We start from the raw sequence: 12,845 nt of genomic DNA on the forward strand, positions 1-12,845 counted from the left end.
TGTATCTCAAGAACTCATCCTCTCCATTGATCTATTTCTCCGGCAGTCTTCCCCTCACACCCTTTCCAACAATCCTCATACACTCTTAACCCGGTAGCAGCGACGGGCCAAATTTGTGGCTTTACCGTGTAGCAGTGAAGGGCCAAATCTGTGGCTTTACCGTGTAGCAGTGAAGGGCCAAATTTGTGGCTTTACCTTGTAGCAGCAACGGGCCAAATTTGTGGCTTTACCGTGTAGCAGCGAAGGGCCAAATTTGTGGCTTTACCGTGTAGCAGTGAAGGGCCAAATTTGTGGCTTTACCGTGTAGCAGCGACGGGCCAAATTTGTGGCTTTACCGTGTAGCAGTGACGGGCCAAATTTGTGGCTTTACCGTGTAGCAGCGACGGGCCAAATTTGTGGCTTTCCCGTGTAGCAGCGAAGGGCCAAATTTGTGCCATGATATAAACCCCCCAAAATAGATGATGCATAAACTGATCACAAACGCTTTGATATATATTATGAAATGGTTTGTGTGAGGGGTGATTTTTTCTCATTTTTCTCGCTTAGAAGGACCATTAAGAAACATGATCCCCACTGCTACTGGGTTAAGAAAGTCTTCATTATTTGCAGAGTTGTGTTAAAAGTTTATTTGCCGCACTCTTTTCTGTTTCTCCTTTCTCCTCTCTCTTGTTTATTTTCTTCCAAGTTTGTGGCACCTGTCCTGCTGTTGGTTGTTATTCCTAGTCTGTGTGAAGCCTGTTGGTGGTGGGTGAAGGGTTGAATTATTCATTCCAAAGCCAAGGTTACTCACTCCACCTTTGCTGGGAGGGAGGAAGGAAAGGAAACTGAGAAAGGAAAAGAGAGAAGAGTAAACAAATGAAAAGGAAGGAAAAGATAAAAAGGGCTGGGAAGGAATTTTAGGATAGGATGGAATGGAAGAGGGAAGGAAGGAAAGGAAACTGTTAGGATAGGATGGAATGGAAGGAAGGAAGGAAAGGAAACTGTTAGGATAGGATGGAATGGAAGAGGGAAGGAAGGAAAGGAAACTGTTAGGATAGGATGGAATGGAAGAGGGAAGGAAGGAAAGGAAACTGTTAGGATAGGATGGAATGGAAGAGGGAAGGAAGGAAAGGAAACTGTTAGGATAGGATGGAATGGAAGACTGTTAGGATAGGATGGAATGGAAGAGAGAAGGAAGGAAAGGAAACTGTTAGGATAGGATGGAATGGAAGAGGGAAGGAAGGAAAGGATGGACGAATGGAGAGAAAGATACTGAAATAAATTAGGGAAGCAAGGAGAGGGAGACAAGGGGAATGGTTAGACTGGCTGTTGTGTATTTATTTATTCATTTATTTATTTTTTTGTTTTGTTTTAATGTGTTTTGCTCTGTTCAGACTCATTCAAGGGGACGATCATCAGGCTTTGTTAGAGTGACTGCTGTTATTATTATTTTTTTATCCTATTATTTATCTATTACTATTACTTTTTATCTATTAGTATTTATTAACTCGGTAGCAGCAATGGGCCAGATTTGTGCCATGATACAAACCCCCAAAAATAGATGATACATAAACTGATCACAAATGCTTTGATGTATATTATGAAATGCTTTGTGTGAGTGATGATTTTTTCTCATTTTTCTTGCTTAGAGGGACCATTAAGAAACATGATCCCTGCTGCTACCAGGTTAACTATTACTTTTTACTAATTTATCATTATTTACTTAGGTATTGCATGATGGGGTCAAGAATAGGTGATGTAATATTTTTTCTTCATGTATTTCATTCGGCTTTCTATTTCCAGAGTAAACGAGACACTTTAATGGTGAACATCAAGTGGTTTTACCGGCCCTCTGAGGTGCCGGAGACCGTGTATCAGCGGCTGGCTCAGGACCGCAACACTGAGAATAGTAAGTCTCACCCTGATTGTACTATGTGTGTGTGTGTGTGTGTGTTTATGAGTGTGGGTGTGGATGGGTGTTGGTGTGTGTGTGTGGGTATGGGGTGGGTGTGGGTGTGGGTCTTCTTTTCTTCTTCCTATCTTTGTTTCTTTGTCTTCTTTTTCTTCTTCCTCATCTTTTTTTCTTCCTTTTCTTCTAAGACTTCCTCTTCCTCATCTTTTTTTTTTTCTTTCTTCTCTCCCATTTTCTTTCCTTCTACTTCATTGTCCTCTTTTTTATCTTCTTCATGTTCTGCTTCTTCCTCTTCTTTCTGTACCTCTGTGTGTGTGTGTGTGTGTGTGTGTGTGTGTGTGTGAGGATGAATGTGTGTGTGTATAGATGTGTGGGTGTATGTGTGTGTGTGTGTGTGTAAACCCAGGAATTCTTAGTTGTGAGGCAAGTGTTTCTGTTTATCTGTCTGTGTATGTCTGTATATCTGTTTGTGTGTTTGACTTTGTGTTTATGTCTGTGTATATGTCTGTCTGTGTCTTATCTCTTTATTTATCTCTGTTTTCATGTCTGTGTCTGTGTTCTAGGTTGCTTGTATGCACTGCTTTGTAATCACTGTAATCTTCTGTTTGTGTCTGTGGTTGTGGTTGTGGGGAGGTTGTGGACTTGTTGTAGATGCTGGGACCTTGGGGTAGGATGCTTCTTCTTCTTCATCCTCTTCTTCATCTTCTTTTTCTTCATCTTTTCCTTCTGTTTCCTTTTTTTTCCTTTTTCTTCTTAATAATCTTCCTCATCATTCTTCTTTTGTTCTCTTTTTTCTTTAATTTTCTTCTTTTTCTTCTACTTTGTCTTCCTCTTTTTTATCTTCTTCCTCTTTCTTTTTCTTCATCTATTCCTTCTTCTTAATCTTTATTTTTCTTCTTTTTGTCATCTTTTTATCTTCTTTTCTCTTTTTCTTTTTCTTCTACTTTGTCTTCCTCTTTTTTATCTTCTTCCTCTTTCTTTTTCTTCTTTTTGTCATCTTTTTATCTTTTCTCTTTTTTCTTTTTCTTCTACTTCGTCTTCCTCTTTTTCTTCTTTATCTTCTTTCTCTGCCTATTTCTTTTTCTTTTCTTCCTCTTCTTCATTTAACTTCCTTATTTTCCCTGATGGGGTTGGACAGACTTCTCATTCATGTTCTTATTCTAACCTGTATGTCCATAAATAACTGTGTGTGTGTGTGTGTGTGTGTGCGTGTGCGTGTGCGTGTGTGTGTGTGTGTGCTTTACTAACTCTTGGGATGTCTGTCTGTGTGCTCTTCTCCATTTTATATTAAGTTTTCATTTAAGTCTAAGAAAATTGCTTTTGATTTGACTAACATTTGACCGAGACTTTACCGCACCATGAAGTTTTGTTTTGACTTGATGATATTTTCCACTTTTCTTAGTTTTCTCCTTATATCACATTAGCATCCAGATCTTTCACTACTGGACATATCGTTTCCTGTTAGGGTTTGGATAAGTATGTCTGAGGTCTATATTCTGAGACACATCACACTGTCAGACACTTCCGGCTCACAGATAAGTTAGGTTTGTCTGAGGCCTGTATTCTGAAACACTTCCAGCTCACAGATAAGTTAGGTTTGTCCGAGAACTGTATTCTGAAACACTTCCAGCTCACAGATAAGTTAGGTTTGTCTGAGGCCTGTATTCTGAGACTCTTCCAGCTCACAGATAAGTTAGGTTTGTCCGAGACCTGTATTCTGAGACACTTCCAGCTCACAGATAAGTTAGGTTTGTCTGAGGCCTGTATTGTCAGACTCTTCCAGCTCACAGATAAGTTAGGTTTGTCTGAGGCCTGTATTGTCAGACTCTTCCAGCTCACAGATAAGTTAGGTTTGTCTGAGGCCTGTATTCTGAGACACTTCCAGCTCACAGATAAGTTAGGTTTGTCTGAGGTTTTAATGCCTAGACATGTCACATTCTCATACACTTCCAGCTCTCAGATAAGTATGGCTTGTCTGAGGCCTGCATTCTGAAACATGTCACATTCTCAGACACTTCCAGCTCTCAGATACGTTAGGTTTGTCTGAGGCCTGCATTCTGAAACATGTCACATTCTCAGACACTTCCAGCTCTCAGATAAGTATGGCTTGTCTGAGGCCTGCATTCTGAAACATGTCACATTCTCAGACACTTCCAGCTCTCAAATACGTTAGGTTCGTCTGAGGCCTCCAGTTTGAGACACTTCTGGCTCTCACAACAACCATTAACAAAGACCACAGAGGAGGTTTGTCAGGTTCTCGGGAATCTTCTTCACATCCATGTTGCAGATATCGTCTTAAACTACCACTATGCTAATTAAACTACCCATGGAAATACTAACACTTCCAATGAAAGCCTTATGAAATGTGGGTGTGCATGCCTTAAAATGTTTGAGAATATGGGTCTCACGGCCATATTGTTAAATGTTTTGGCACCTAAGGACACATATTAGACAAGTTTTGAGCATTTCCAGGGGTAGTTTTATGAGCCTGGTGGTAGTTTGACATTACTTCTGTACCATAAGCCTAAAAGAATTACAGTCCCTCAAATAGTATAGTTTCCAATAGTTCGGTTTTGGTTTTATGTGGATTTTATAAGAAGGTTTTTTGGGATATTGAAATTTTTCGACAAGCAGGAAATTTAAAAATCCTAAAAGATCCTCTACGACAATCCGTATAAAACCGAAACCGAACTATTGGAAACCATACTATTTGAGGGACAGCTGTACTTATTAGAGAGCCAATTAACTTCTTTTTGGCCGTTCATGTTAGTTGACGTGAGGGGCGGAACCGTTTAAGAATACCGACCTTAGTAATGAATCGTCCTCGCTTCAACATGTCCTAACGAAATGTCTGGTAGCGTAATGTCCAGTAGTGAAAGGTTAAAGTATCGTCACATTATCGGAGTGCTTGCTTGTGTTATTTATTAGTTTCCTTCTATTTATTTTATCTTTTACAAGGTATTCTGGTCAGTTTGTGGTCATGCATGTTTTTTGTGGTATTTTTATCTTGTTTCCCTTAACTAAACTGTAATCAGTTTAAGCATTGTGAGATAATGAACACACACACACACACACACACACATATATACATACAGACACACACACATACAGACACACACTCAAAACACATGTGAACCATTCTCTGTATAGACTCATGTAAAAGTTTATTTGTTTATTTATATATTTATTTATTTATTTTTACACTATTTTATTACCAAGTTTAGAAGGCTGTCTTTTTATTTTTGCTTATATAACAATTTTCCACGGGGGCTAAAGGAGGTGTCCGCAGAAGGGGTGTATGGAACAAAGCCATTATTTTCTAGTTCACACTGGGAAAGGCAGGCTACACATCACAGGAAGAACAAGACAAGTTACAAGGGAAAAGCAACCTTGTATATGATGTACCGAGGGTTGCTTTCCCGTTGCAACTTATACTTCTTGTTCTTCCTGGGATCTGTGACCTGACTTTCCCAGTGCAGACTAGAAAAAAATTGCTCTGTCCCTTACGCCCAGAATCCAGATGCCTCAATTTATATATATTGCTCCTCAATTGAACTTGCCGTCACTTCAAATTAGAATGGAATTGGAATGATACTTTGACACTCATATTATAAAACGTTCTGGGCTCTTGTTACAAATGATTTTCAAGGCCAGAGAAGGGATATGTCGGGTTGTCATGAGTGTTATAATTGTTCATGGTACAGAAGCCTTGCAAATCTACCACCAGGCCCAGGAAACCACCCATGGGAACCCCGACAACTTCTGGGAGAGCCTTTTGAAGTAGAGTTTGATAATTATATAATATGGACCTTAAGTTTTTTTCTTATTTGAGCATTTTATAGCCTTGGAATGGGATGGCTTTAATAGCGATATGGGTTCTATAGAAGGCTAAATTTATTGCTTAATCAGACTTGTACCTATTGGAAGGGGGCTTTTCTAGAGGGCTGAATTTATCCCTTAATCAGATTTATTATAGCTATTGGAAGGGGGCTTTTCTAGAGGGCTGAATTTATCCCTTAATCAGACTTATTATAGCTATTGGAAGGGGGCTTTTCTAGAGGGCTGAATTTATCCCTTAATCAGACTTATTATAGCTATTGGAAGGGGGCTTTTCTAGAGGGCTGAATTTATCCCTTAATCAGACTTATTATTATTGGAAGGGGGCTTTTCTAGAGGGCTGAATTTATCCCTTAATCAGACTTATTATAGCTATTGGAAGGGGGCTTTTCTAGAGGGCTGAATTTATCCCTTAATCAGACTTATTATAGCTATTGGAAGGGGGCTTTTCTAGAGGGCTGAATTTATTGCTTAATCAGACTTGTACCTATTGGAAGGGGGCTTTTCTAGAGGGCTGAATTTATCCCTTAATCAGACTTGTATCTATTGGAAGGGGGCTTTTCTAGAGGGCTGAATTTATCCCTTAATCAGACTTATTATAGCTATTGGAAAGGGGTTTATCTAAAGGGCTGAATTTATCCCTTAATCAGACTTATTATTGCTATTGGAAGGGGTTTATCTAGAGGGCTGAATTCATCCCTTAATCAGACTTATTATAGAAGGGGTTTATCTAGAAGGTTGAATTTATCCCTTAATCAGACTTATTATAGCTATTGGAAGGGGGCTAACTTTTACATGAGTACATACAGTAAACACTAACAAAAAACAGTTCCACCACAATTACATTAGAGTTTTTTGCATCCATGTATTTCATAACTATTTTTTACATATATATAATTTTTGTTAACACTTTACTCAACCACGGGTCACCACCTAATATGTAAATATAAAAAAATCAGCACCATCACTCCCAGATAACAAGTCCTTGGTGACGGACGACCCGGTTATCAAGTCGCGAGAGCTCTTCATCTCAGACGCCACAGACACCTACCCCGTGTCTGTGCTGCGGGGACTCTGCCGCGTCGACCACTACTCAGACATACACTCCGTCAGGGATTTTCTGCCCGAGGACAACTCCTTCTTCTACATCCTTGGGTGAGGAAAGCGTGGAGTCTGTGAGGGAATGAGGTGAGGTGAAGGAAGGGTGAGGTAGTGTTTAGATGCTTCCCTTTATTGACATACATTCCGTCAGGGATTTTACATCCTTGGGTGAGGAAAGCGTGGATTTTGCAGTTTGCCTTAGCTGGTAGCCTGGTAACATATAGTCCCAGGTCTTTCTCTGCCTCTGTGGTGGATAGTGGAGTGTTTCCCATGTGGTATTGGTTTGCTGGATTTTCCCTCCCAAGGTTCATGACTACATTTTTCTTCATTGAATTGTAGCAGCCACTTTTTGTTCCACTCCTGTAGCTTGGTGTCTTCTTGTAGGAAATCCGCAGTCAAGGGGTTAGCCAGGTAGCAGTGACGGGGCAAATTTGTGGCTTTACCATGTAGAAGCGACGGGGCAAATTTGTGGCTTTACCATGTAGAAGCAACGGGGCAAATTTGTGCCATGATTTAAACCCTCCAAAATAGATGATGCATAATCTGATCACAAATGCTTTGATATATATTATGAAATGGTTTGTGTGAGTGATGATTTTTTCTCATTTTTCTTGCTTAGAGGGACCATTAAGAAACATGATCCCCGCTGCTACCGGGTTAAGTACTGTCGATATATACTCTGTTAGGGATTATCCGTGTGTGAACAACTTTGATTTTATAAGGTGAGGATAATGTAAGGGCTGTGAGGGAATGGGGAGAGGTGAAGGAAGGGTGAGGCTGTGATTTTAGTGCTGCTGTGTGATCTCCTTCAGGGTTTTTCTGCCCGAGAACAACCCCTTCTTCTACATCCTTGGGTGAGGGAAATGTAGAGTCTGTGAGGGAAAAGGGTGAGGTGAAGGAAGGGTGAGGCAGTGTTTTTGGTGCTGCTGTGTGATCTCCTTCAGGGTTTTTCTGCCCGAGAACAACCCCTTCTTCTACATCCTTGGGTGAGGGAAAAGGGAGAGGTGAAGGAAGGGTGAGGCCGTGATTTTAGTGCTGCTGTGTGATCTCCTTCAGGGTTTTTCTGCTGAGGACAACCCTTTCTACATCCTTGGGTGAGGAAAGCGTGGAGTCTGTGAGTGCCAGGATGAGATAAATTAGAATAGAATTGGAGTGATACAAATTGAAATAGAGTTGGAAAGAGGCAGATTAGAAGGGAATTGGAATAAGATGGATTGAAATGGAATGAGATATTGATATGGAATCGGAATGAAACAAATCAAAATGAGGTTGGAATGAGACAAATAGAAGGGAATTGAAAAGAGGGAAATTAAAGGGAAGTTGGAATGAGACAAATGGAAGGGAATTGGAATGAGGGAAATTAAAGGGAAGTTGGAATGAGACAAATGGAAGGGAATTGGAATGAGGGAAATTAAAGGGAAGTTGGAATGAGACAAATGGAAGGGAATTGGAATGAGGGAAATTAAAGGGAAGTTGGAATGAGACAAATAAAAGGGAATTGGAATGAGGGAAATTAAAGGGAAGTTGGAATGGGACAAATAGAAAGGAATTGGAATGAGAGAAATTAAAGGGAAGTTGGAATGAGGGAAATTAAAGGGAAGTTGGAATGAGAAATGGAAGGGAATTGGAATGAGGGAAATTAAAGGGAAGTTGGAATGAGACAAAAAAGAAGGGAATTGGAATGAGGGAAATTAAAGGGAAGTTGGAATGAGACAAAAAAGAAGGGAATTGGAATGAGGGAAATTAAAGGGAAGTTGGAATGAGACAAAAAAGAAGAATTGGAATGAGAAATTAAAGGGAAGTTGGAATGAGACAAAAAAGAAGAATTGGAATGAGAAATTAAAGGGAAGTTGGAATGAGACCAAAAAGAAGGGAACTGGAATGAGGGAAATTGAAGGGAAGTTGGAATGAGACAAAAAAGAAGGGAATTGGAATGAGGGAAATTAAAGGGAAGTTGGAATGAGACAAAAAAGAAGGGAATTGGAATGAGGGAAATTAAAGGGAAGTTGGAATGAGACAAAAAAGAAGGAAATTGGAATGAGGGAAATTAAAGGGAAGTTGGAATGAGACAAATGGAAGGGAATTAGAATGAGGGAAATTAAAATGAAGTTGGAATGAGACAAAAAAAAGGGAATTGGAATGAGGTAAATTAAAGGGAAGTTGGAATGAGACAAATTGAAATAGAATTGGAATGAGGCAAATTGAAATAGAATTGGAATGAGGCAAATTGAAATAGAATTGGAATGAGGCAAATTGAAATAGAATTGGAATGAGGCAAATTGAAATAGAATTGGAATGAGGCAAATTGAAATAGAAATGGAATGACTCAGGAGTTTATGCACATTCCACAAATTTGACAAGTTGAGGTCAAGCGCTCGTCCATTACCCTAACCACTTTCGCCTCATAAGCACGTTTCAAGCTGTCGGGACACGCAGGTAAGCTTGTACATCTTAACAGCATCATCATCATTGTATATCTAAGCCCGTGAATATTCCAAAGGCTGTCATTAATTTTTACTTTGATATCTTTGTTTCTTTATTGTTACAGCAGAGGAGGCAGCTTTAGGGCAAAAAAAGGCACATCAAAAATTCTACCATGCCAATGCCGCCCTGAACCCAAAAGTATAAGATTCACTTAACGTTGAATATTTACACCGGTTGTTTTAAACGTGGTGTTTGTATTTATTAACCCTATGTTGCTAGTTTGGCTTTAAAGGCTGTTTCAGTTATAAGTTACGATTTTCTGGACAGACTTAATTTTATCATATTCTATCATTAAGTCTGCTGCACCTTCTTTGTGGTCACTGAACTGACAATAATCTTGATTGCTTTTGTCTGTTCCAGGTACAACCCCGAGACGCGGAGACTTGCCTCCACACAGGGTGAGATCAGAGTGGGGCCGTCACACCAGGCCAAGCTGCCGGAGTTCAAGTGAGTGCCCAAACACTGCTCACCCTGCAAATGACGGAGCTGCATGTTCAGGGGTTACAAGGGTGTGCGTGCCTTTTGATTTATGTGAAGAATTTTTTGTGGGCCGCTAAGAGTGGTCACTGCTCCCTGCATTATCTTGTTAAAAAAGGGAGTTGACAGATGGGAGGCTGGGTTGAAATGTTTTAACTTTGTTTTTTTAGCCACCTAAATGCATTGTTTCCAATTTTGTCTTTCATTGAGTAAGTTGAAGTATTCACTACATCAAAATACCTCAAAAATCATTCTTTAAATTCATGGTCAACAGCACATGGAGAGTTCTAGACTCACCTGACCTGCACCTGACCTCAGTGCCTGGCCTTGCCTCGTTAACAGTAATATTTCACATGTACGTCACAGTTTCAATCCACATCTTCCTGCCACCTCCTTACTGGATACCCCATCTCTCCATGTGATCCCACCCGTATACCTCAACATTCCCCGATCACAGCCAACCAACACTTCCTCCAAGGGTACACACACAAAATATCCTCACCATTACAAAGCAAACCCTCCCCCCACAGAGGCAATGTGATAGTGGATGAGCGGCCGGAGGTGTGCGCCGACTGGGAGGAGCAGCGGTGGGTGCCGGGGGCCTCGCGCGACACAGACCTACTCATGTACCTGAGGGCCGCACGCTCCATGGCTGCATTTGCCGGCCTGTGTGACGGAGGCTCAACCACGGACGGCTGCAATGCTGCCTCCAGGGATGACACCACCATCAACGCCTTGGAGATGGTGCGTTGTGGGATGTGTTGACTGCTAACTCTTCCTTGGTCCTCTGCACCATTCAGCCCTTGACCTTTCTTGATATTTGGAGTCTTTCTTTACCTCCTTGCTTCACTTGTCCCTTTTATTGTTGGTTGTTGAATTGCTCCTCCCCCCACAGCTGCACAACAGTGACTACGACCACGGCAAGGCCCTCCAGGCGTTGGTCAAGTGTCCAGTGCCCGACGGCATCGAGAAGAAGTGGTCCGAGGATGAGAGGGTGAGTTTGGGTGTGTGTGGATGGGTGTGTGGGTGTGTGTGTGTAGGTGTGGTTGGGTGAGTGTGTATTTGCATAGTCTTTTCTTTCTTTCCATAAATTATAACCCCTTTTTCTTCTCTGCCAGATCACATACCATATTTTCTTCCTTTTCTAATACTTTGACCATTTCTCTTTCCATTTTTTCCTCTGCATCTTTTTTTGTTGTTGTTCAGTAATTTCCTTCAAGTTTATTTCCTCTTCCCCCTTTTCCTCCTTCCAGTAGACGACTTGTGTGGGTGTGAGTGTTTGTTTGTTTTAGTAAAGAAGAAGAGTGTATCAAGACACCTGTCCACCTGAAATTGACCTCGCTTTTGGCCACTTTACTTTTGTCCGTTGTGGGAGCGGTGAGTAGCGTTTTTTTTATTTATTTATTTATTTTTTATTTTTTTTACACTTGTTGCCCTTGAGCCGTCTCCTTTGTTGTAAAAGAAAAAAGGGCAACACCAGGGCTAAAAGAAGCTCACTAACACTGCTCCTTCAAAGATGATTGCTGTGTATACGTGTGTGTGTGTGTGTTACTGAGAGTCAGGTATTCATGACTGTTTGCTCGGTCTCCAACATTCTCGTGTGTGTTTACAGAAGCGGTTCATGAAGGGGCTGAGGCAGTACGGCAAGAACTTCTTCAGGATACGCAAAGACCTTCTGCCGCACAAGGAAACGGTATGTGAGGGATGCTGAGGGCCAGAGCCACAGTTCAGTACAGTCTTTGGGCCAGTTTCACAGTTCCCCATGATGGGTTAGTAAGCTCCCAAACCAATACCAGAGCCTTCGAAATTTCCTTATATAGTGTCTGGTGTTTGTATTTAAGTTCACAAATTGGATGAAACTATACAGGAAAAGTCTTGTGTATTTAGTGTGGCATCGAAGACCTCACCGTTTTGGATTGTATGGGATTCTATAGTTAGGTTCGGGCTGTTATGAAGACACTGTGTTGGACTGTGAAATCGGATCTTTGTCTTTGTGGGAACAGCGATATGAGGGCTCTTTTTATTTACTTATTTATTTTTTTTTCACCTTTTTTGTTGCCCTTGAGCTGTTTCTTTAGCTGTAAAAAAAGAAGAAAAAAGTATCATTAAGCACAGGACCAAACTATCATCTTTGTTATGCACGGATCTAAGGAGACCGCCCATTTATCTCCACTGCGCCCACTCTGCGTAACATCTTTCCTCTTTGTTTAACCATAGTGTTGTAGCAAGGACATGACCAAACTATCTTCTCCCTTCATTTAACCTCACTAGTTTCCCTTATGGGGTTGGAGAGGCTATGATTCTTTTACACTTAACTTTTGGCACATTTTTCCACATGTTATAAATTGTTTTGCAAGAGTCCCATTCCTGAGTTGCTTTTTCATCCCTCAGTCATATACTCTTCTTTTTCATCCCCAATCATACACTCTCCCTTCTTTTTCTACATCCCCCAATCATATACTTCTTTCTTTACATCCCCCATCCCATATGCGTGTTCTGCACCTGTATGGCTGCCCTGCGCTCATGTATCCAAATCCAGATCCAATCATATACTCCATTTTTCACACCTCCTTCATCCACCCCAAAGAGATATTAGGTATGCCAAACACTTCACCAGCCCTTGCCTCACCTCCTTCATCCACCCCAAAGAGAGATTAGGTATGCCAAACACTTCACCAGCCCTTGCCTCACCTCCTACTTCCTCCCCAAACAGAGATGAGATATGCCAAACACTTCACCAGCCCTTGCCTCACCTCCTTCTTCCTCCCCAGAGATTAGGTATGCCAAACACTTCACCAGCCCTTGCCTCACCTCCTTCCTCCCCAAACAGAGATTAGGTATGCCAAACACTTCACCAGCCCTTGCCTCACCTCCTCCTTCCTCCCCAAACAGAGATTAGGTATGCCAAACACTTCACCAGCCCTTGCTTCACCTCCTTCATCCACCCCAAAGAGAGATTAGGTATGCCAAACACTTCACCAGCCCTTGCCTCACCTCCTCCTTCCTCCCCAAACAGAGATTAGGTATGCCAAACACTTCACCAGCCCTTGCCTCA

At 41.3% G+C, this 12,845-nt stretch overlaps 1 protein-coding gene across 12 annotated transcripts in view; it reads left to right on the forward strand.

Moving 5' to 3' along the window:
• Positions 1–12,845, forward strand: part of LOC127005634 (arginine-glutamic acid dipeptide repeats protein-like) — a 48,594-nt gene that overhangs the window by 11,591 nt on the left and 24,158 nt on the right. For 10 of the 12 annotated variants that reach the window (XR_007758767.1, XR_007758766.1, XR_007758765.1 and 7 more), the window contains exons 5-10: positions 1,783–1,888; positions 6,688–6,883; positions 9,674–9,760; positions 10,321–10,534; positions 10,686–10,784; positions 11,403–11,483. Coding sequence is in view for 9 of the 12 variants with exons in the window: in XM_050874624.1 (XP_050730581.1) it covers positions 1,783–1,888; positions 6,688–6,883; positions 9,674–9,760; positions 10,321–10,534; positions 10,686–10,784; positions 11,403–11,483 (783 nt within the window). In the remaining 3 variants the exon portion in view is untranslated. The remainder of the gene's footprint in view (positions 1–1,782; positions 1,889–6,687; positions 6,884–9,673; positions 9,761–10,320; positions 10,535–10,685; positions 10,785–11,402; positions 11,484–12,845) is intronic. The other 2 variants (XM_050874628.1, XM_050874633.1) reach the window with 1 other exon arrangement.

The sequence above is a fragment of the Eriocheir sinensis genome, chromosome 30 (assembly GCF_024679095.1).
Source record: "Eriocheir sinensis breed Jianghai 21 chromosome 30, ASM2467909v1, whole genome shotgun sequence".
NCBI classification, from domain to species: Eukaryota; Metazoa; Arthropoda; class Malacostraca; order Decapoda; family Varunidae; genus Eriocheir; species Eriocheir sinensis.